A 20,448-nucleotide genomic window follows, 5' to 3' on the forward strand; every position below is an offset into this window, starting at 1 on the left:
CCCAATCAAAGCGGAATGACGTCCGTGATTTCGTCTTGCCACTCGGCCGAGCCATCCACGCGGACCCATTCGAGCCAGCCATCGTCGCCCCGCGGCCGCTCCTCATACAGCTCCGCGGGGCCAGACAGTGCGCTCCACACCTCTTCGCCCCCGACAACACACACCAGCTGCTGCGCCAGGACAGGACAGGCGGCCTTGAGCTGATCGAGGATGCAGTTGGGCCGAGGGATGTTCTGCGCCGGGTTCATGACGGTGACCGTCTCCAGCGTGCGCCCGTAGGCCTTCAGCACGTCCATGACGTGGTGGTCGTAATACCCGAAGAAGCGAAAATTGATCTCCAGCCGCTTCAGCCTTGGCCGGGGGTTCAACGCCGCCAGTTTGGCGACCATGCTCCCGTGCGGTGTGCGGTCGCGGTGGCGGGGCTCGCAGAAGAACCGGAAGTCCTCGAGCCGCGGCGCATGCGGCAGGATGCACCACCCCACCAGGGCATTCAGCGTCCCCTCGGCGGCCGACGAGCCGGGCATGTGAACGATCAGCTGCGTGAGCTGGCTCCAGTGGGTGGAGAACTTGGCGCGGAGCCCCGCGGTGTAGAATGGATTGGTACGAACGGTCCGGTGACAGTCAAGGTAGCCCAGCCACTGCTCGCGGGGATCCCGCGCGCAGAGGGTCAAAGCCTGAAGCGTGAGCGGTTGCAGGGCCGCAGCGTCACTCAGGAGCCGGCACAGCGTGACCATACTGGCCTCGGAGGCACTTTGGATCTGCCGGCTGCGCTCGTAGGTTTCGAGGATCAGCTGCCGCGCGCATTGCAGTGCCCGGTACTGCTTGGGCAGGGCGCGACGCGCGGCGTATGGTTTCTCGGGCCGGATGCGCACGCGTCCTGGATCTTCCGGGTCGATATGGATGGAGAGCGGGTGCACGCGGCTGCATAGCCAGAATGTCTGGGTTTTGGCTCCGAGTGCCTTGGACACGCACCGTAAAGCACCAAGAGATTCGTCGTCCAGAAACTCGGTGATCTGCCAGAAGAGCTCGAGTGGGAGATTGTCCAGAGTATGGGGAGCCTGAACGTGTGTGCTCCGACTGTCGAGAGGAGCCATATTATGTGTGATCCGACTGTAGGTGGTCGACCCTGCTCGAGTAATCAGTGCGTCTCGTAGGGCTATTTATATACACGTGGACGTCCTCGACTCGTGAGATCAGCAGATGATCTCCATCTATCACGACATTTAGCTGAGAACCCTCGCTGGATAGATGGTGATTTCCGAGAATGGTTACTGTTTGATGGGATTGTCCTTTTCAGTGTGAGTAAAGGGCTGTAAAGAGGCGACTTTCAACAGCGGGAGCATAGTCGTGAGATGAAACTGGTATGTATAGCCAGATTCATGGAGCACAGCTGAAATATCTGTATCGTGTGTATACCGAGCGCGGAGCCGGCTGCGCATCTTTGTGGCGCGTAAGTAATCTCGTACCAGAGCACAACCCACGAAAAGAAGTATTCGTATCCTAATTCGGGCACAATCCGTGTACCGGAGAGCGTTCGTTTCCACCCTCCGCCCGTGTGAACCGTAGACGTTTCTCTCCCCGGCGGGCTCTCCACATATTGGTCGAACGGAGAAGGTCATGGCAATCACGAACCGTCCAACCCCATACCGACAGAAAGGCCTCGGTGACCTCCCACCCCGTGGGATCCCACGGGTCCGTCCACACCAGAATCCCCGTCGCCTCCAGACCACGACCACACATATCGTGGCACAGCTGGTCCTCATCGATGCAGTCCTGCGCAAGAATTAGGGTCTCGCGCAGATGTGGGAAAGGAAACAGGTCCAGCCATGGATGATGCGGCACGCGGCGCTGAATGGCCGTTGGCTCTAATGCTGGTGGGAGCTGCCTCTGTGGGTAGGCTTGACTCAACGGAAAGGCAGGCCCTTGTAGTGTGAATACCGATTGAGCATCGTCATGCGTGTCTTGCTCGCCATAGCCTAGAACCGTGAGGTTGGTATGCATCGCTCGCAGCGTATTAAGCCGCGTGACTCCAAGGCGCAGGCTTTCAACCGGAGAGCCACAAGCAGCAGACGCCAGAGCCATGGCTGCCGTCTCCAGTTGGTGCAGCTTCTGCGCAGCGTTTCGGGAGTCTGGACCTAGAATGTGCAAGTCCTGTGTTATGCCCAGGAGTAACTGCACAAGATCGGCTGGTCGAAGGGCAAGCGTTGGCGGGTGTTCATCAGCGCAACTCCCTGACTGAGACTCTCGAATACGACGCCCTGCGTGTTTTGTAAGATTGGATCATCTCAACAGGAATCATGTCCACAGTACTCATGTCTACGGATCAGCGAGTACTTACGTCGCGCACGCTGGTTGAGTCGGTTTTGTAATCTGCGTCTTAGCGATGGCTCCAGTATGCCAAGCCAGCTATCCGGAGGCATGGTGGCGGCGGTCAAAGCTTTACTTTCCGGTTCGTTGGACATTATAATTCGATCCTGGCCAAATCAAAAGACAAGGACCCTGAGTCAGAAAGAATTCACTTGTTCGGGTTTGGTGGTTGTTCGGTGCGAAGATCCGAGCCCGAAATTTGGCGTCCGAAGTTGTGAAGGGTAAGATTGGTGCCTGAGGCATGTCGGCGATATCGGTGATACGCCCCGTTATTACCGCAGCGTAATCAATCCTACATAGCTCTCAATTTCAGGACCCACCATGATAATGTTGCCTAGTCAAACTCATCATCGGTCTTCAAAACAGAGTCCCCAGGGAACAAAGCTCGCTAGCGAGGGATCCAAGGATCCACGGATATCCCGGGCCACCTTCTCCGCCCAATTGTCCATCCACCACTGCCCGCGCAGGCGGTGCATTAACGTACAGAACATGGCCAGAATTACCATCGCAAAGGGCTCCCTCTCGCCCAGAAGATCCAAGAACTCCGATGAAAGACCAAAGATCCACCAGAAGAGCGCTGTGATGATCCCATTATTAGTCTCGCTGGGGGTACTTTCAAATGCCACCCGGAGTTGGCGGATGACTGGCCCATACACTTCGCTGGGATGATGCGAATTATCCTCCCCCAGGCGGCCATTCAGCAAGGCAAGTTCTCGGAGGGCCGCGTCCAGGAACGCTGGCAACGTGGACGCCCGAGTATCGGTGCTCGATTGCCCGACCGGGGCGGCCGTGGCGAGGATCGCTAGGTCGCTTGCTTGCACCCATTCGGAGACTGCGACTAAGATCTTCAGCGAGGCACGGCTCATATGGAAGATCTGGAGTAATTCGTCGTACGGGGTCGAGGGCTGCCCTTCCCCTCCGCCGCTGTTGCCACTGAGCAGAGGCAGCGCAAAGGTGAAGATGATGATGATGTTGGAGAGGGCGTAGGCTGCGCTGGCGTTGGCCTCGCTGAGAGCCTCGATGTTGCGGACGCCGGAGATGGATTTGTGGTGATGCCACTGCGCGATGTCGAGGTAGTCCTTGCGCCGGGGATGGGTGTGGAGGAATGCCAGGTGCAGTGCGGAGAGGGCGAGGATGCCGTGCATCAGCGCAGGATCGTGGACCGCCCTTCGGGGGATGACAGATTTCCAGATCCATTCCACGGCGTGGTTTCGAGAAAGGGTCGCATACGTGTGCGTGCACCATTGCACCATTAGTTCTAGATCCTGGGGGTTGAGGGAGGGCTCAGCCTCGCAGGGGAGTGGTGGTTGCGCGGGGATCGTAGTGGTCGTCTTCGGTAAGGTAGTGGCTGTGCTCGCGGTTCCGGGTTCGGGAGGGGTGGAGGAAGAGGCTGTCAACATTGCTCGATAACTACAGGGTAGACGTTTGGTTTTGCATCGCAAGCAGATTGGTTGGTGCTCATCGCACTAATCAGTGAGTGGGATATTAGCTCTGTAGACGTCGCAGACTTCGAAATGTCGGTTGTTGTGATGACGATCGTACTGTAGCTTACCTTCACTCGTCGCTGCTTGCATTGCAGACAGCCATGCCGGGATTTACTATGGGCACGACGCGATGGCATATGGAATAAGCTCAAGTCGGGAGACAGAAGAAATAATCAGGATATCAATGAGATTCAAGCTATGATAGAGGAGAATTCAGAACCGTAGGCAATGAATAGGTCTGCTAGAGGATGGGCCAGAAGTTGCGGAAAATTGGTGTGAGAGATGGAAATGATGGGGTCGGGTTGTCGGGGGTACCGGCTTTATTAAATACTGTCGCAGAAAATGGCCCGCAGCGGTTCCCGTAGTTCCTGCCATGCCCACAAAACTTCCTCCCCAGCCCTTGTATGTTGTAGCCATCCAAACTCGCATTGAGCAAGAAGAAAGGAACTTGAGTGAGATTTAGAGACGTAGGCCCGTCAGATCGTGACCTGTTCGCCTCGCTTGCTCGATTAGCCGCGATAGTCTAACATGCAGTAAGGGTTTTATCCGACCGTTCATGGATGAGACGCTGGTCTCAAGGTAGCTTCGAGATGATTGAGTGCCCGCAGTCGTATTGATCGCATATACCCCCGCTGTTCGGCCGATGCTTCATACACCGATTTGCCCTCCTCCGGCGATGAATAAAAGGAGGCGAGACCTGCTCCAAGGGCCGTGACGGCTAAACAGCAGACGATCACGATCACGATAATCGCCAGGTTGGTGAGAGCCATTGGAAGGAGTTGACGAAGGGGGCTGGTGCGAGCGGGTTTTATTTGAGTACCATGCTATTTCATAGGACTCGACTGTATTTTTATACCTACTTTGTGAGATCTATGCTTACGCTGAACCAGTGCTCCACGCCCTGCACTTGAAGTCACTTTTTCTTCATCTCATCTATCAACCTGAGCGCGCTAAATTTGGCTGGTATCAGAAAGATCAGAAACTTGCGTACACTATACCAGATACGGTTGTTTCCTTTCTTCTGGTCGTATTCTCACCGTGGATGGCTCCACATGTTTCAGAAAGCAGCTTAAAATCTCCGATCGGCAGTTGATAAACGAGGGCTGGAAACTTTAAACCTCGACTGCCGTACACCTTGCCTATTCAGGTATGGTGTACCTGCACCCCGAACCACTTCCATATATAGATCACCTTGTCGAGTCAAGAATAGATACTCCATGTTGAGTTGACACCTCAACGATATTTCATCAACCACTATAAAAGCACCATGTCGTTGATCAAAAATTCTCAAAATGCAGTCCTCACAGCCTTGAATCTCATTCTCCCAAACCCCCGTCCATTTTTTCCAAAATGTCCGATTCATTTGTTCTGTACCGCTATGACCCGTCCTACGCGGCAGCCGTTATCTTCACCATCGGCTTTCTAGTCACAGGAGTGGGACATATCTGGCAGGCCACTCGGTCGGGGAGTCGCTTCATGACCCCATTCATCATCGGCATTGCCTGTAAGCCTCCTTCCCCTTCCCGCAACACCGGAAAGTCCGATCAATCCTCGGCCCTAACAACCAAATAGTCGAAACCCTAGGCTACGCTCTCCGCGCCGTCAGCGCCAAGCAGACCCCGAACTGGTCCGTCGCCCCCTACGCAGGCCAAAGCCTCCTTCTCCTCCTGGGACCCTCTCTCCTTGCGGCGTCGGTCTACATGATCCTGGGCCGCATCATCCGCCTGGTCGACGGGGACACCCGCGCGCCCATCCGCCCCGCCAAACTCACCAGGATCTTCGTTACCGGCGACGTTCTTTCGTTTCTGTTCCAAAGCGGCGGCGGCGGCATTCTCGCCCAAGCCAAGACCCCCGGCAAGGTCAAGCTGGGCGAGCGGATGATCATCATCGGGCTGTTCGTGCAGATCGTCTTCTTCGGGGTCTTCATGGGGGTGTCCGCCGTCTTTCATCGGAAGATCCGCGAACGCCCGACGGAGAAGTCGATTGGGCTGGCGGTGCCTTGGGAACGACTTTTGATGGTTCTGTATGCGGTCAGTGCACTCATCATGGTCCGGTCGATCTACCGCGTGGCGGAGTATATCCAGGGGAGTCAAGGGAGTTTGCAGGGTCATGAGGTGTTTATTTATGTGTTTGATGCGACGTTGATGTTGTTGGGATGTTTGACGCTGAATGTCTGTCATCCGAGTCAGGTGCTGCGGGAGAAGGGGTTCTATGAAGAGCCCTTGGTGTGAGGGAGCTGAGTGATTCGCCCATACGAAGTGAATTCTGTGACTGTTAGCATTGATTGTTAGAGGTAACTGTAGTTCTATGCTTTAGACTCAGAACCGAAGAATCATAGACATATTGTCAGCGAGAGCGCCATGTAAATGAACTGAAAAATGCGTTCACCCGACGAAGAGTGTAAGGCGGGGAAGCTTTTGACTCCCCCTTACCTTTTGAAATTACAGTCCTCCAACAGGCAGCTAAATTTTCTCAATCACATAATGGTCCTGAAATGTCCGAGTTACGTTAGGGCTGACCCCAAACACAAAGCTAGGCGACTGACCGAGACGAAGATGTAGCCGTTGGTGAACTTGTTAGTTCCCATGGAAAAAACCGCGAATGGATCAAATGCACCCACTGGGCTTTCAAGTTAACAACTCTGTCTCATTGTCGAAAGAGATATTCCTCGATCCTAGCAAAGACACCATGATGGTTTACTTCATGCATTGCATGAGTAAGGGGCCTGCTATCCACTGCTGTGGTATCGGTGATTGTGTCACATCTGGATGCCTGACTAGATGTTGAGTGTGTCTAATGATATAAGCACAATCAAGTTACTCCACTCATAATCCAAGTTTGAACGACAAGGCGGGGTTGCCAAGTGACGACGGCTAGGGGGTCGAACTCTGCAGTCTCAGCATAAGAAATGAATCAAATGCAATCGATTGCTAGATGCCAATATGATCACACCCCCGCCCTAGGGTGCGGGGTTGGCTTGTCACATTCGACAGTGGCAGAGATTAGTAATATGACAAGTACCTGACTGTTCGCCGATCACTTGCTCTGAAGAGCTGCTGCGCGTAGATTAGAGAGACATATAATTTCTGGCGACGAATGATGGTCAAGGATTGGTACAGCAATTACTAAACCTTTACTTGCCAATCTCTTCGTAGCTTAACTCCCTGCTGGGCACCCTGCTGGGCACCCTGCGCAGGGCGGGGAGAGATTCCGATTCTCCCCAGGTAGAATAGTCATCGTATTCACCCATGTCTCCATCAAGAGAGCGCCACTTGGCTAACAATCATAGGCTGATGCTGCTTCGGGTTTTGAATCCCGAGAGCTGCGCGGTAGCTTGATCCCTGTCATGGCTCGGTGCAAGGCGTCGAAATTTTCGGAAACTCGAAACTACCTTAGGCAAGAGGAGCTACCTAGGCACGTACTGGGATAAGACTAAGGGCTTCAGCCGCTGTAAGCGCTTCAAGTCTGAAGAAGGCTAACTATAAACAGCTTTGCAAATCCCCGTCCCCGTTCTTAGGCACATTCTCCTCCCGCTCTCTCAACATCACCAGGCATTCTCCAAGAGCAAGCATCTGATGGCCATGATTCATTCGCAAAGTCAACTCAACTCATCAGGCGAGGATACACCAAGTAATCAGGCCACCAATTCTACACTGCGTCGCGTGGAAGAAGTTTCTCAGACCGTATTCCCACACACTCATGAACACATTCACAGTTTCCCACAAAATGATGACGCTCGCAACCCTGCCGGCAGCCTAAACTCCAGACTCGACGTGGAAGAGGCAGAGCATCGGGTCATGCAGAGTACGCCCCCCGAGTTGTCTAACTTTGCCAACGAAATAGTATTTGTTCTCCTGTGCTCCATGGGCCTTCTACTCTTCGGGGTATTTCTCGGAGACGTTCTCGTGAATCAACTCATCTTTCCCCGCGCCCTGCATGTCACCGAAGGGAGTACACCATGGCTGGTGGGTTCTTTTTTGTTAGCGAATGGAGTGGCTGTGATCATCGCCGGGTCGGTGGCCGACCTCTCGGACCCGAAACCGCCCATGACACTCGCCTTCGGCTGGCTAGTCATCTGGAATCTGGTCTTGGTGTTCAGCATTCGCCCAGGACGCGCGGTCTTGTTCTTCGTGGCGCGAGCCATGCAGGGAGTAGCCGTGGGGGTACTCCAGGCCTCCTCCATGAGCCTCCTGGGCCGGCTGTACGCGCCCGGGGTCCGCAAGAACCGGATCTTCTCCTTGATGGCGGCGATGGCTCCCATCGGGTTCTTGATCGGCTGCCTCAAGGGCGGTGCGCTGGCGGCCCATCTGCCCTGGATCTTCGCCACAAACTCCATCCTCTGTGGCCTATGTGTCCTCGCGTCAATTTGGTGCATTCCTTCATTTGCACCCCAGCATAATAGGACGATCCTCAAGGACTTCGATGCCATGGGGGCCGTCTGCGCCGCGGCAGGCTGCGGACTCGTGATCTTCGGCCTGACGCAGGGCGCCCCCAGCGGCTGGCAGCCATATACGTATTCCACCATCATCGCCGGGATGCTCTGTTTTGGGCTGTTCTACCTGGCCGAGCAGCGGGCCGCACGCCCGTTGATCGACAACCGCCTCTGGACAACTCCCGGGTTCACCCCCTTGGCAATCTCCTACTTCCTAGGCTACGGCGCCTACATCGGCGGCTGGATGTTCTACGCCGTGCGCTTCTTCCTCTCCACCCAGCAGAAAGCCCCCATCACAGTCGCACTATACCTGATCCCCAACCTGGTGTCCGGAGTCGCAGCCACCTGGGTGGTCTCGCGCACGCTGCACGTCGTTCCCGGTCACTGGCTGCTTGCCGTGGGGATGATCGCCTTCACCATGGGCCCGGTCTTCTTTCTACCGCAGACCGCCCACACCACCTACTGGGCGCTGGCTATGCCGGGAATCACCCTCGTCACATTCGGGCCGGACCTGACTTTTGCTGCTGCCTCCATTTTCATCACCTCGAGCGTGCCGAAATCCTTCCAGGGCGCCGCGGGCAGCTTGTTGGTGACCATCCAGAATCTGTCTGCGGCCATTGGGACCGCTCTGGCGGATACCGTTGGGCAGCGCGTGAATCACGGCGCGGGGTATGATCGGGATCTGGGGGCTTTGCGCGCGATCTGGTGGCTTAGCCTGGGGATGGCTGTCGTGGCTGCCCTTATTTGTGCGGTCTTTGTGCGCATTCCAAAAGCAGAGGAGAAGGAACATGTTCTGTGATGCTTTGCGGGTGGAGATTTGAATGGGCACGAGAAAAAAAAAACAAAACAAAAGAAAAGAAAAAAGAAACGAAGATAGAACTAGAAAAGAGAGGCAAAGAAAAGTGAAAGAAAATTAGGGAGTTTCTAGCCATCAAAAATCGTATACGACAAGTCGATCTAAAAAAGAGAGCTGCACTCGTTTTTGTGCAGTTGGTACATTCCTGGTCCTCCGCCGCAAGATATAGCATAACTCGCCCGTTCGGAGCCGGAACAAAAGATGGATACGGGGGTAAGCTCAAACATCAACTAAGAATTGCGATTTCTGTGCGCATGGCTGCGAAAGCTTCCACCATTGAGCCTGCTACAGCCACGAGGCATGTCCGAGTGATGCAGGCGTGAGGGTAAATCTCCAGCCCTAACCGGGTTTGGCTTTCTGGGACTAGCGGCCAGATCCTTCAGGGTTTCCCCCTCATCTTATGCATGGTCTCGCCACTGTTGAAAAGTCCCATTGGTGCGCTCGGATAGTCTAGACCTTTTCTATTTAACCGTAGATACACCTGGATGCAGTCTGCACCAATGAGGCTCACCAGCGGTGTGCATGCCATGCTCAGGGTTGCATGTTCTTCAGCCTCCATGATCCTGCCAACGGAGAGGAGGAGAAATGGGGTCGGCCGACAGGAACCAGCAGCATGCATGCTTCTTAAAAGCAGGAACAGACCCCTCACCAGCCTACGATCACCTCCCTACCTCAATTCCGTTGCAAGTTGTTCCCTCTTCAACATACAAACTACTTACCCCGCCTCTACAAGACCTACGAACTCTCCATCATGAAACTCCCCACCACAACCCTCCTCTTCGCCCTAACCACCCTAACCGCAGCGACCCCACTCACCACCACCACCCTAAATCTCCCCCACCTCCAACCCCGCGACACCACCCCCTTCACCACAGGCCTAACCACCATAACCGCCGCGGCCAGCGCCCTGGACGCCCAGATCCAGACCTACCCCGGCGGCGACGACATCTCCAACATCACCGCCGGCGCGGCGACGCTCATCACCGCCCTCCTGGCCGAGACGAAAACCATCCAGCCGGACTTGCTGAACGCCACCGAGGCCACCGCCCTCCTCCCACCCCTCGCGACCCTGGCCGCGCAGATCTCCGTGGTCGTGGCCGACTACATCGGCATCCACGCCGCCATCGCCGCCACCGCCGCCTCCAGCGACGGCGGCTGGTACATCTACTCGCAGCTGCAGGAGGAGCACACCGCCGCGCTGACGTATACGGGCAGTGTGGTGGCGCGGATCCCGGCGGGCGCGGTCAAAGACGCGGCGGCGGCGTGGGCAGGGAACATTACGGATGCGTTGCTGGAGGGAAGGGATGCGTATAAGGATATTGCGGTGAGGCCGACGGGGTATTGATTGGGGTGGTTGGGGTGGTTGTTGGGGGAAATGTGCTTTGTTTCTGGTTGTGAGGTGAGGGATTGGGGGCACGGAAGGGTGAGTTGAGTGGGTTCTATTGCTTTTGTTGATGAGAAAAGAGTGTTGTAGGATTCTTCCATTGAGGGGGGACAGTATCTGGAAGCCAGAATACAGAATTTCAATCTGATAAAAAGGTTATCTGCCTTGTACAGTACGCTTCCTGGGACCGGATTTGTCTGCTGTGCTGGTGAAGTCATGCACTCACATCCATGATACTACTAGGTAGTGAGACTGAGCAAACACCATCCGGAATGGTTCGACTTCTTCCAGATGCGTCTGTACGCTTGTTAGAACTACTATCTACCAATATCAGATTCAACCAAGCCACGCACCAAGGGTCCTCTGGCGCGGGTACAGCCGCAGAACCAGTCCAGTGGGCCCCGACTACGTACTCCGTGTGTTCTGGTTATCCCCACATGGTTCCAGGTGCCCGATGGACACAACGGGGCACCAATTGGGTTGAAGGGAGAAGTATTATCATCATTGCTGGAGCGGTTACTACTTACTACAGTCGTCGAGATACAACCAAGGAGTCTCCGGCTGCATCGCCGAGGTTGGACCCTGCTCTACTCCGATTTATTTGGAAAATTTGATACTCCCACTCCCATCCTCACCCCGCCCTCCGTGTTTGCGCCGAGCAGACGTAGGATCGGCGACTAGCCTTCTTTTCAGAGTCGGGGATTAGGAGATCAATAACAGTTATCTTGGGGTCATTTCATCAAGGTTATACTGGCCTGGGCTTGAGATGCTGACTCCTGCGGGGTGTGCGGGGCTGGGAGGGTTGGGGTTGCTGCGGCCGTGCTGCTGAGACGGGGTAGAGTTTCGATGGGCTACTCTGCAGAAACGACGGTCGCGAGAACGGCTCATTTCGTACCTACAGAGGCAGAGCCTTGATGACTGTTCGTGTGCCTTTGAGGTGGTGGGCTTGCTTTATCAATGGTGAGTGACTTTTCTACGCTCTTCCTTGATGCGCGACTTGGATCTGGAAACGATTCCCTTTCATCCGTGCCTCACTAGAACAGCCAAGCTGTTGGCCGCACCGCTGGCTCACTGAAGAAGGAAGGTATTCCTGTCATTGCTGATGAAGCATAGCGCATGTCCCTGATTTCCTCCCTTCCCGGCACGTTCAAAATCTTCTCACGCGGCTTCCTCCACCAGCACCAACCGCCACAGCGCATCCTGCCGCAACCGTTCCATCGCCGCCCCCTCCAACACAAACCTCAGCTCATACGGCTGCGCAGCAACGTCCCCACTCAGATCGCTGGCCGGCAGCACCCAGCAAACACCTTTCACCTTGGTCTCGGGGATATCATACCGTCGGACACGGCCGAGCTTCCCGAAGTCCAGGTAGACGTCCATCCATCGCAGGCTGGCGACGATGATTGAATGAAAGTGGTCTTTGAACAGAAGAAACGTGGGTATTTATAGGGCAAGAAGGGATGAATACGCTGCCGGCAAATCAATTGAGAGATGTGGTCAGGCCGGGAGGGGAGGGGGGCGATGGTGAGCTGGGTCATAATTTGTCTATTCGGTTCAACAATCATGGCTCATCTTGCTCACTGGCCCTTTTTAATGGTGTCAGTGGAATACGAATTTCTTTCCAGGGATAAATTAGAAAGAAATTTCTTGTACGGCCCCGCTGCCCTCGAAGCTAGGGAAGGTCTGTTCACGTATGCGGGCGATCTAGTCGGGCACAGCCTGCTCGTGTGCATTTTTCCTAGACACATCTCACCCAATGGAGTCTGCTTCCTACGTGCTGAAGAAGGGGATATGAGTCTGGATTAGGAAAGAATAGCCGGCAGATGCACGTCCTTTGCCTTACCTGCGGGGCTGCGAAACATCACCTAGATGCAATGTAGTCTGACAACGATCAACCATCATTGCAGCTTCATCCTCCTCGAGTCAGTACGGTTGCATTCTGGGTAATGTATCTGGATGCTCTCCTCAAGACAACCGATTGCGTGACGTCTAACACTTAGACTTCCTTGTGACTATACTTAACCGGCAAACGGAAACCGAAATTCTACTACCGAGGCCAGGAACCTCGATGGTGTCTCGGAGTAGCCTCAACCCTGGGATGTGGTAAAGGGAGTAAATGCCTCAATTTCCATCTCAGAATTTTCTTATCGCGTGCCCCAGAGCAGCAGTCGGTGGTAAAAGGTACAGGTGAGCATGGTTCCTATTCGTGGGCTCGGTAAATCGGTAAATGGTGGCCTTTGTCGGAGATGGCACAAAGATAGATGGATGATTAGAAAGAAAAAAGGAAAAGGTAAAAAACAACTAACGCCGGATGTCGTAGTTAGTACCGTTCGCTGCATGGAGATCGATGTCGATCTGCGCGATTGGGGCTTATTGATTCGGTGCCAGTATTGCACTGGTATCACACCCGTCCCAGCCACTATGTTCCACTGCAGCACGCCACGCCGGAGATTTGGGAATGTGATACAAAAGCTGCCTAGCGCTGCTGTAGGGGGCGTATCAATTCCCCCGGACACTAGTCGTGCTAGTAGCTCGTGTGAAGACGACGGAAGTTCGTATGGTTGGCGAAATGCATAAACGCTAGGCTCCTGGCCCCGGTAGTACTCCCGGGAGCTCATTCCCAGCAAGCACTGACTTAACCTACGTGCTGGTGGGTCGGAATCCTGGAACCTAATTCAGTCGCGCTTTGACTACTAGCTAAAGATGAATTACGTGAAGCTTCCTACCGGAGACTTCCGGGGCTGGTGAGGGGGTTGAAGCGAGTTCATATTGGCTCCCGAGTGGGTGACGAAGTGACGAGTCTACAACTTTAACAACGTGCTTTGCATGCCATTTATACACTTCTTCTTGCTGAGGATCGCATGAAAGAAAAGATTGACAGTAATGATGCTAAATATCATAAAAACTTGGGGATCATGCAAGTCTAGGGCCAGTGTCCTCGTGTACTTAGGGCTATTTGTAGGCTTTGCCGAAATGAGAACCTTCGCGATAACCAGTGCGTCTCCAAAACGGACCTGCTTCACTACAGTGTGACTGTCGAGAAACATAGTCCCATAGTACCCGGCCAGATCTAGCTACAACTCCTGGAATAGCTGGATACATCTGGTGTCCGGCACACTTCTACGGACGTCTTCAGTGACTATGACGACATTTGAGACAGCTCGGTAAGGATGGACGGATGATATACTTGTTGGAAGACACCATCACACGACGCAGCCCAGCCTGGTATTCCAGAGGTGAATCTCGTTCATAACAAGGGCCGCCTTTGAAGGTGGATACCGAGATATGTTGCAGAATGTCAAGAAAATGAGAGCGTGGAATCAAGCCAATCGCATTACCCCACTTGATCGGAAGTCAAGGTGTTCGTGGGCGCTTGGCACCCAAGGACTTTGACCTGGATACAGTTCTGACCAGGAGCAGTCTGACCATTGAAACAGTCCCGTACTGTTGCCACATTGTTCTCCGATGTGTCAAAAAGCTCCAGTCTAAACCTACGGAGCACGGTGGCGAGGACCAGGTTCAGCCAGCAGTAGGCCATGCTTCGGCGGTATTAGTCACCACATGGAGTCAAAGGCATTGGGAACCGTATCCAGAGCACCTACCTGGGACCCAAACACGCCTGACTTCCCTTCGAAAAGGGAACAAGATACCGCTCCAACTGGGGATTCGCCTCCCAACGTTCCGGCCAGAACTCCATCGGTCGCGGAACTATGGCTGGGTTCCGGAGAATGAAGTGTGTAGACATGCTCACAGGTGTCTATGGCCCGAAAATGTCAGATTTCAAAGGTCCTGCACACACGATCTGAGTAAATACATACCCCTGGCGGGATCTCCCAGCCGTTGCAGTATAGGGTTTCGTCGGGTGCAATGCGGGGGAGACGGGAGGTCACCACCGCCGAAAGTCGCAAGCCTTCTTTGATCACAGCTGACTGTTTAACCCCTAGTCAGTGTATTGGCAGGCAAATGGGATTGATACGGCCACTGACAAGATACGGTAGCTTCTCCATCTCCTGCCACGAAGGGGTCATCGCGGCCCTTGGAAGGGCTTGCGTGAGTTCATCCTTCAACCTCGCGTGGACTCTGGGATTCCGGAGCACGTGGAACAAGGTTATCGCCATGACCTGGGATGGAGCGTCTGTTCCCGCGACCAGAAGGAATTTGGCTTCGTCGATTAAACGTGGTAGCGTCGTCTCTGTGCTGGGATGCTTGCCGTCATCCTGGAGGATGCTGGCAAAGATGGATTTGTCCCAGACTTGAGCTTTGCGGGAGTTGAAGAGCTCTGTCATTCGCTCTTCGATTGCCTGTTTGCGATTTATTACTTTATGTGATGTCATCACGCTGCGTTTCATGTAAAGCTCACCTCTTCAACTGGTTTGATATTTCTGTATTGAGCCTGGATCAGGCAGCAAATCCACGCAGGAAAGTACCTCGAAACAGTGTAAAGGAATGGAAGATGCCGTAGTAGGATGAGCGTTTCAAAGATCGAGTTCACCCCCTTCTTCCACATATCCGTCAGCACGGGATAATCCAGGGTGTTGAAACAATAGCGAGGGCCAAAGGCAAAGAGAGACACGGTATCCACAGCGAAGTTGATGAATAGATTATGCAATTCAATGGCTTTGCCACGCTTCATCGCATTCTCTAGGTGCCAGCATACTGAATCTATGCGCCGTATGATGTCGGGTTCAAAAGCGCGGATCGACTGCTTGGAGAAGAACGAGGCCAGGATGCCCCGACGCGCACGGTGGTGACCATGTCCACTTGCAGCAAAGGTGGTCCCTGGGGCTTGTGCAGAGACAAACCAGCTATACTTCTCTCGTTTGTGCAGAGGGCCAGAATAGAGGGTGTTATAAAAGTCGGGATCTTTGATGTGGAGCTCGAAGGCGCTGATCCGAACGACCGGGCCGTATCTCTCATGCATACGTTCAATCTCAAACATGAACTGCCCTTCTTTGACGACATCGAAGTAGAACTCATACCAGCGCGTTGCAGCAGCAAGCTTAGGTCCAGGAAACCTGGCCAAAGGGCCCAGGGCCAATCTGTGGACGAGGGTGCAAAGAATATATGCAAGAAAAGTCCCTCCAAATATTAACAGCAAGTGGAGAGGAGTGAATAATTTGGACGCTCCCATGAGAAGATTCATGCTGCTCAAGAGAGTAGATATGGAATGACCTAAGGGCTAGTAGAACTAGACGATGGCGCACTAGTTGGGATCCTCGGGTAATGAGGTATTTTGATGACCTGATGATTAAAAATTGATTATAGTTATTCTTCAAAAGAGCAGGCAAAAAACGCTATTATGAGCTATCTGTTCCCCGACATGTCTTATAGTGCCTAAATACGAACATTTGAACGAGATGTAAATCAAGCTCTACCAAGAAAATAAGGAGATGATGGGTCATTTTGAGTAAAGCCTGCTCTCTTATTGCTTGATACATAATTATGCAGCTGATGATGCTTTGATGTTACGCAAGAATCCCACCCCCTTGCACTCGATCGGGTGTTAGACACATTGGTGTTGATGTAAAAAAACTCCCTCCCACCGGTGATTTATTATGACGACAACATTCCTCACAGCCGGAACCCTGAAGCCTCCAGCCCTTTTAGGCAAGGCAATGTATCCAAGAAGTAACAATGCAGCGCTCTTCAATTTGTCTCATGTGCTGATTGAACAACTTTTGTATATAAACTTCCAGGAGGATGCATACGCCACTCCAGGGCCGGGCGGGCAAGCGGTGTTGCGGGCGGTGGCATGCCGGTTCCCATGCGTAAATAGAGCTTCTCCTGCTAAATATGTCTATCAAAGAGGTAGCCGCCAACTCTTCAAATTAGTGAGTCCAATTCTAGGCGAAGCACTGAGGGTTTCCCTACTAGTATCTATAACTAAGTCCCTAGATATCCTCGTTTAGTATACGATCAGAAATCCCTCATACATGACGAGATTTCGAAATTTCAGAGGCGGAAGGTATTCTTATCACCAATACGGGTGGTATACCAGTGTCATTATTATCTATCTGTTGTGGCTAGATCTAGAAGTTCTGCTGGTGTGAACTAAATCAAAGGTTGCCGAAAGCACCTTGTACAGGCTGTATTAATTCAATCTTCTTACATACCGGTACAAATGTAACGCCTTAGGATCTTGTTTGGTCTTTTGAAAGCACAGTACCCTCCGTGGCCACCAATCTCACAATTCCCTGAAGTTATTATGCAGCCACGTTTAAATAGTATCTTATAAAAGACCTGTGATATATTTGCATTCTGTAATTTAAGCAATGTTTCTTTCATATGTTTCAGATATACTCTAGTGTATATAATAACAGATCTACTGATTGCTTTCACCAGTGGAGCGCGGAGAATTGTGAAATGTGTAGCCACGGAGGGTAACAAAGTTGATTATACTGTACACGTGAAGGATGGGTTTAGGTGGATGGCCTAGCTCATATTGCATTAGGCTTGAGGGAGTGGGTCTAGAGCTGTAGGGTGTCAGTACTAGTAAGTCATAAAACATAAAATAATTAACTTTGGAGGTGATATAAGATACTGTAATACCAGGTGGCTACAGTACCTACAGGGATCTGAGAAGTGCCTTCGGCACCTGGAAGCACCTGGAAGGCAGTGGGTTTTTTCATTTGGGTATGGGTTGCACCCTGGTGGAGCCCTAAGCTCTCCTCCTCTGATTCTCACTCCCGGATGAGCCCCCCCACTAAGTCCATACTCTCTAGACTATTAAGCAATTCTCACACAGTCACGAACAGGTTCGTTTCCAAATTGTTGTGTAACTCCAGCGGTAAATTGCCTTGCACCAGTACCACTGCTTCCTTCTCTATATGTGCAGTACTAATAAACTCCGACCGGGTTTCAACACTGACGGACTTCGAACATCTAGAGTGTTCTATCTAGGTACTTGATCTTCCTACACTTCTCACTAACCTACGTCCGACGACAAGAGAGCCTCAAACTCTATAGTCAATATCCCATACCAAGTCCGACAGCCTGTATCTGACGCAACTGGGAGCAGTCTGCTTCGAATATGTCCCAATGGATCCTAGAAAGGGTCAACCGATATCTAACCAATCTCGATCGAAACGTGCCTATTCACTCCAAAGACGACAAAGTTCCTTACGTCGCTGACATCCAGCTGCATCGCTGGATCCTCGTTCACGCCGGCGTACCTCTGCTCATCCACCAACTCTACGCATCTGCGACCGGCAACAACCTCAGCCCGATAGCAGCTTTCGTCTTCTACTTCTCCGTGTTCGCAATATTACTCGCGCGTGAGTTCCGCCTGACAAGGACCTTGGGCCAGGAATACGGATTCTTTGACGGCGACGGACACGCGCGAGATCGCGTGCGCGACTTCGGTCCGCGGAAGGCGATCACCTCGATGCTGCTGGCCGCGCTCCTCCGACCGCTCATGAAAATCTGCCTGACCTACACCATAGACGACCCGCCGACATCGACGGATTGGGCGTGGCTCCTCCCTCACCTTTCCTCATGCTCGGCGCCGGCTGCGCCTTGTTCTACCTGGGCATGTACCTCCCCTTCAACCACATCATCGTGCAGGCGGAATACGAAGGCATGTCCGCCGGGCTGGCCGGGTATCTCATCCCGATCCTCAACGGCGCCAGCCTCTTCGGCCGCCTCCTCCCCGGCAAAGCGGCCGACCGGCTCGGCCGGCTGAACACCATGATCGCCATGTGAGCCTTTGCTGGGGTGATCGTGTTGGCGCTGTGGCTCCCGGGGACCGGGACTGCGCCCCTCGTGGTGTTCTCGGCCCTGTACGGGTTCGCCTCGATCAGTGACATTCGCGAGATCGGGGTGCGGTCCGGCACCCTCTGGTTGATCGTGGCGGTTGCGGCCCTGGTGGCCAGTCCGATCGGTGGCGCGCTGGAGGCGCGGGATGGAGGTGCGTTTGTCGGAATGCAGGTCTTTGCTGGTGTGGCTATGCTGATTGGGACGGGCCTTTTTGTGGTGAGGAGGTGGGCCCTTGCTGGATGGGATCTGTTTGCGAAAGTGTAAGTGTAAGTATGATTTGGCTCCGGAGAGTCCGGTACTTATAGGGCATCAAGACGGAGTATCGACGGGTCCTTCCCGCAACCTCGGGAGACTTTCCCAGAGGAACCGCAGCAATAATTCAGAAGATAGTATCTTTGTAATTGAATGCACCCTGTGCTTTGCCTTCATTTGTTTGCCGAATCCCCGCACGAATCCGTCCTCGATAGCGTTGACGGGTCAATCTCGGTCGTGGTCGATCGGATGACCTTTGCGCAGTGGCAGAATGATCTGAAGCCCAAGGTCCACGGCGCATCGACCCTCCACCGTGCCACCGGGCCACCGGTACGAGTAAGTGCCAGCTCGACTATCTCGTCTCCTTCTCCTGGGTGTCGTCCATCTTCGGGGGCAGGGCCTCGCCAACTACGCGGCCGCCAATTGTGATCTGGACGCACTGATGCGGCGTCACCGGCGACAGGCCGGTCTGGCGGGCTCCGCAATCGATGCCGGTATGGTCGTGGGCGTGGGACTGGTCGCGCAGAATGCGGCCCTGCAACGGACCATGGAGCGGCTGGGGTTCGATCCAGGCAATAACTTGGGAATAGGATCACCTTGTAACAGCGTGGTGGCAGAGGAGGGACCGCCTTTCACTAAGAGCAGGCTTCGCCTTATCTGGTCTGTTTGGCCCATTTGGTGTAACGGTGTTGTCCATTCAATGGGCTGTTGGGCTTTCAGTGCAGAAGAACAGAACAGCCGCTCCCTAGAAGCCAAATGCTTCCCTAAGTTTCTTTACTGTGGTATTAATCATCCGGAAGACCTTTGGTGACTACTAATGTTACCTACTTTGTGTTTCAAAGTATGCTTCATTATAGCTTTGCCAAAGCTTTTTCAAGGCTTTGGCCTAAGACTCCTTCAATCAAACCATCTGTTCAGCTATATTCAAGCCATATATCGTGTATAAGTACAAGTAGCTATATGATGCCACCTGTCCGTTCCGCAGACGCCGTTCCCTCCGTCTTCCGGCAGCGGAACTCCACATCAAAATCCTCATCGGGCTGCGCGATGGCGACGCCGAGGTGGGAGTTCTTGACCGTCGGCATCACCCATTGACCCCTGCGGCGGGGCCGCAGATCGAAGTGGAGAATGGTACTGGCGGCGAAGCCGAGAATCATCGACGTGGCGACATGGCGCCCGGGACACAACGTCCACCCGCCGCCGAAGACCCGGAATCCGACCGGGTTGGGACCTCGTTTGCGATCGGGGCCGCGGTTCTCGCGCACGAACCGGCGGTGGTCGAACGCATGCACGTCGTCGGCCCCCCACACCGCGGGTGCACTGTGCTGGATGATCGCCGGGATCAGGACCAGGGCGCCCTTCTTGAAGAGGTACCGGCCCTCGATCACTTGATCTTCGACCACCTGGGTCACGGACGTGCCCATCGAGTGCATGCGCAGGGTCTCCTTGAAGGTGGACGCGAGGATCGGACAGGCTTGCTCCAGGGTGGCCAGATCGAGGGCGGCGCGTCCGGTCTGGTGGCGGCGGAGGGCGGCCTCCAGCTCCTGGCGGCAGTCGCGCAAGATCGCTCGGTTGGAGAAGATGTGGTAGATGAGCCAGAACGTGGCCGGGATGGTGTTGCCCAGAATGGCAATGCTGAACGCCGCCTGCGTCTTGGCGATGTCCGCATCAGACAGCCCGCTGGTGGAGAAGATGTGATATTGGGCGTTGATGTAGGGAGAGGCTTCGCGGTGCTCGAATCCCCGATCCGCGTAGTACTGCTCGAAGGACCGGACCACCTCCCCCCGCGCACGAAGCGCCTGTTTCGCGATGATGGACGGGATGCATCCGGTGGTCAGCCGCGTCGCGCCGGATTGATACTTCCTGCGGGAGGAACGAGGGGGGGGGGAGTTAGGAACGGCTCGCAAGAGGTCGGGGG

General features: G+C 54.0%; 9 protein-coding genes across 9 annotated transcripts; 4 read left to right on the forward strand and 5 right to left on the reverse strand.

Annotated features, from left to right (window-relative positions):
- Positions 1 to 5: 5 nt before the first annotated feature.
- BO95DRAFT_428298 (uncharacterized protein) lies at positions 6 to 1,094 on the reverse strand (the record flags this gene model as incomplete). Its single annotated transcript, XM_025584837.1, has 1 exon — positions 6 to 1,094. One exon carries the CDS (start codon positions 1,092 to 1,094, stop codon positions 6 to 8), a length of 1,089 nt encoding a protein of 362 aa, XP_025446477.1.
- A 406-nt stretch (positions 1,095 to 1,500) lies between these two features.
- BO95DRAFT_428299 (DUF3425 domain-containing protein) lies at positions 1,501 to 2,420 on the reverse strand (the record flags this gene model as incomplete). Its single annotated transcript, XM_025584838.1, has 2 exons — positions 1,501 to 2,258; positions 2,339 to 2,420. 2 exons carry the CDS (start codon positions 2,418 to 2,420, stop codon positions 1,501 to 1,503), a joined length of 840 nt encoding a protein of 279 aa, XP_025446478.1.
- A 168-nt stretch (positions 2,421 to 2,588) lies between these two features.
- On the reverse strand, positions 2,589 to 4,127 carry BO95DRAFT_250526 (Zn(II)2Cys6 transcription factor domain-containing protein). Its single transcript, XM_025581422.1, has 2 exons — positions 3,920 to 4,127; positions 2,589 to 3,833 (listed from the first exon to the last, which is right to left on the reverse strand). Exons 1-2 carry the CDS (start codon positions 3,986 to 3,988, stop codon positions 2,715 to 2,717), a joined length of 1,188 nt encoding a protein of 395 aa, XP_025446479.1. The 5' UTR covers positions 3,989 to 4,127; the 3' UTR covers positions 2,589 to 2,714.
- A 1,028-nt stretch (positions 4,128 to 5,155) lies between these two features.
- Positions 5,156 to 6,149, forward strand: BO95DRAFT_439169 (RTA1 domain-containing protein). The gene is made up of 2 exons (XM_025585672.1): positions 5,156 to 5,355; positions 5,424 to 6,149. Exons 1-2 carry the CDS (start codon positions 5,202 to 5,204, stop codon positions 6,080 to 6,082), a joined length of 813 nt encoding a protein of 270 aa, XP_025446480.1. The 5' UTR covers positions 5,156 to 5,201; the 3' UTR covers positions 6,083 to 6,149.
- Positions 6,150 to 7,648: 1,499 nt separating this feature from the next.
- BO95DRAFT_450079 (MFS general substrate transporter) lies at positions 7,649 to 9,082 on the forward strand (the record flags this gene model as incomplete). The annotated part of the gene is made up of 1 exon (XM_025587988.1): positions 7,649 to 9,082. The coding sequence occupies one exon, from the start codon at positions 7,649 to 7,651 to the stop codon at positions 9,080 to 9,082; it is 1,434 nt and encodes a 477-aa protein (XP_025446481.1).
- Positions 9,083 to 9,659: 577 nt separating this feature from the next.
- On the forward strand, positions 9,660 to 10,603 carry BO95DRAFT_250546 (uncharacterized protein). Its single transcript, XM_025581423.1, has one exon. The coding sequence runs from the start codon at positions 9,725 to 9,727 to the stop codon at positions 10,451 to 10,453; it is 729 nt and encodes a 242-aa protein (XP_025446482.1). The 5' UTR covers positions 9,660 to 9,724; the 3' UTR covers positions 10,454 to 10,603.
- Positions 10,604 to 13,857: 3,254 nt separating this feature from the next.
- On the reverse strand, positions 13,858 to 15,654 carry BO95DRAFT_353684 (cytochrome P450; the record flags this gene model as incomplete). Its single annotated transcript, XM_025582183.1, has 5 exons — positions 13,858 to 14,062; positions 14,126 to 14,280; positions 14,342 to 14,452; positions 14,510 to 14,824; positions 14,884 to 15,654. 5 exons carry the CDS (start codon positions 15,652 to 15,654, stop codon positions 13,858 to 13,860), a joined length of 1,557 nt encoding a protein of 518 aa, XP_025446483.1.
- A 1,639-nt stretch (positions 15,655 to 17,293) lies between these two features.
- Positions 17,294 to 19,169, forward strand: BO95DRAFT_511343 (uncharacterized protein; the record flags this gene model as incomplete). Its single annotated transcript, XM_025591426.1, has 7 exons — positions 17,294 to 17,777; positions 17,830 to 17,871; positions 17,966 to 18,220; positions 18,323 to 18,538; positions 18,746 to 18,866; positions 18,928 to 19,091; positions 19,148 to 19,169. Exons 1-7 carry the CDS (start codon positions 17,554 to 17,556, stop codon positions 19,167 to 19,169), a joined length of 1,044 nt encoding a protein of 347 aa, XP_025446484.1. The 5' UTR covers positions 17,294 to 17,553.
- A 317-nt stretch (positions 19,170 to 19,486) lies between these two features.
- BO95DRAFT_505218 (cytochrome P450) lies at positions 19,487 to 20,416 on the reverse strand (the record flags this gene model as incomplete). The annotated part of the gene is made up of 1 exon (XM_025591153.1): positions 19,487 to 20,416. A coding segment is annotated over one exon (930 nt), but the record flags the coding sequence as incomplete, so codon positions are not given.
- Between the last annotated feature and the right edge of the window lie 32 nt (positions 20,417 to 20,448).

The sequence above is a fragment of the Aspergillus brunneoviolaceus genome (assembly GCF_003184695.1).
Source record: "Aspergillus brunneoviolaceus CBS 621.78 unplaced genomic scaffold BO95scaffold_7, whole genome shotgun sequence".
NCBI lineage: Eukaryota > Fungi > Ascomycota > Eurotiomycetes > Eurotiales > Aspergillaceae > Aspergillus > Aspergillus brunneoviolaceus.

Coding starts and splice junctions, on each gene's coding strand:
- BO95DRAFT_250526 (XM_025581422.1), bottom strand. CDS start 3,988: ATGCCATCGCGTCGTGCCCATAGTAAATCCCGGCATGGCTGTCTGCAA. Junction 3,834..3,919: donor GCAAGCAGCGACGAGTGAAG/GTAAGCTACAGT, acceptor CTCACTGATTAG/TGCGATGAGCACCAACCAAT.
- BO95DRAFT_439169 (XM_025585672.1), top strand. CDS start 5,202: ATGTCCGATTCATTTGTTCTGTACCGCTATGACCCGTCCTACGCGGCA. Junction 5,356..5,423: donor ATTCATCATCGGCATTGCCT/GTAAGCCTCCTT, acceptor ACAACCAAATAG/TCGAAACCCTAGGCTACGCT.
- BO95DRAFT_250546 (XM_025581423.1), top strand. CDS start 9,725: ATGGGGTCGGCCGACAGGAACCAGCAGCATGCATGCTTCTTAAAAGCA.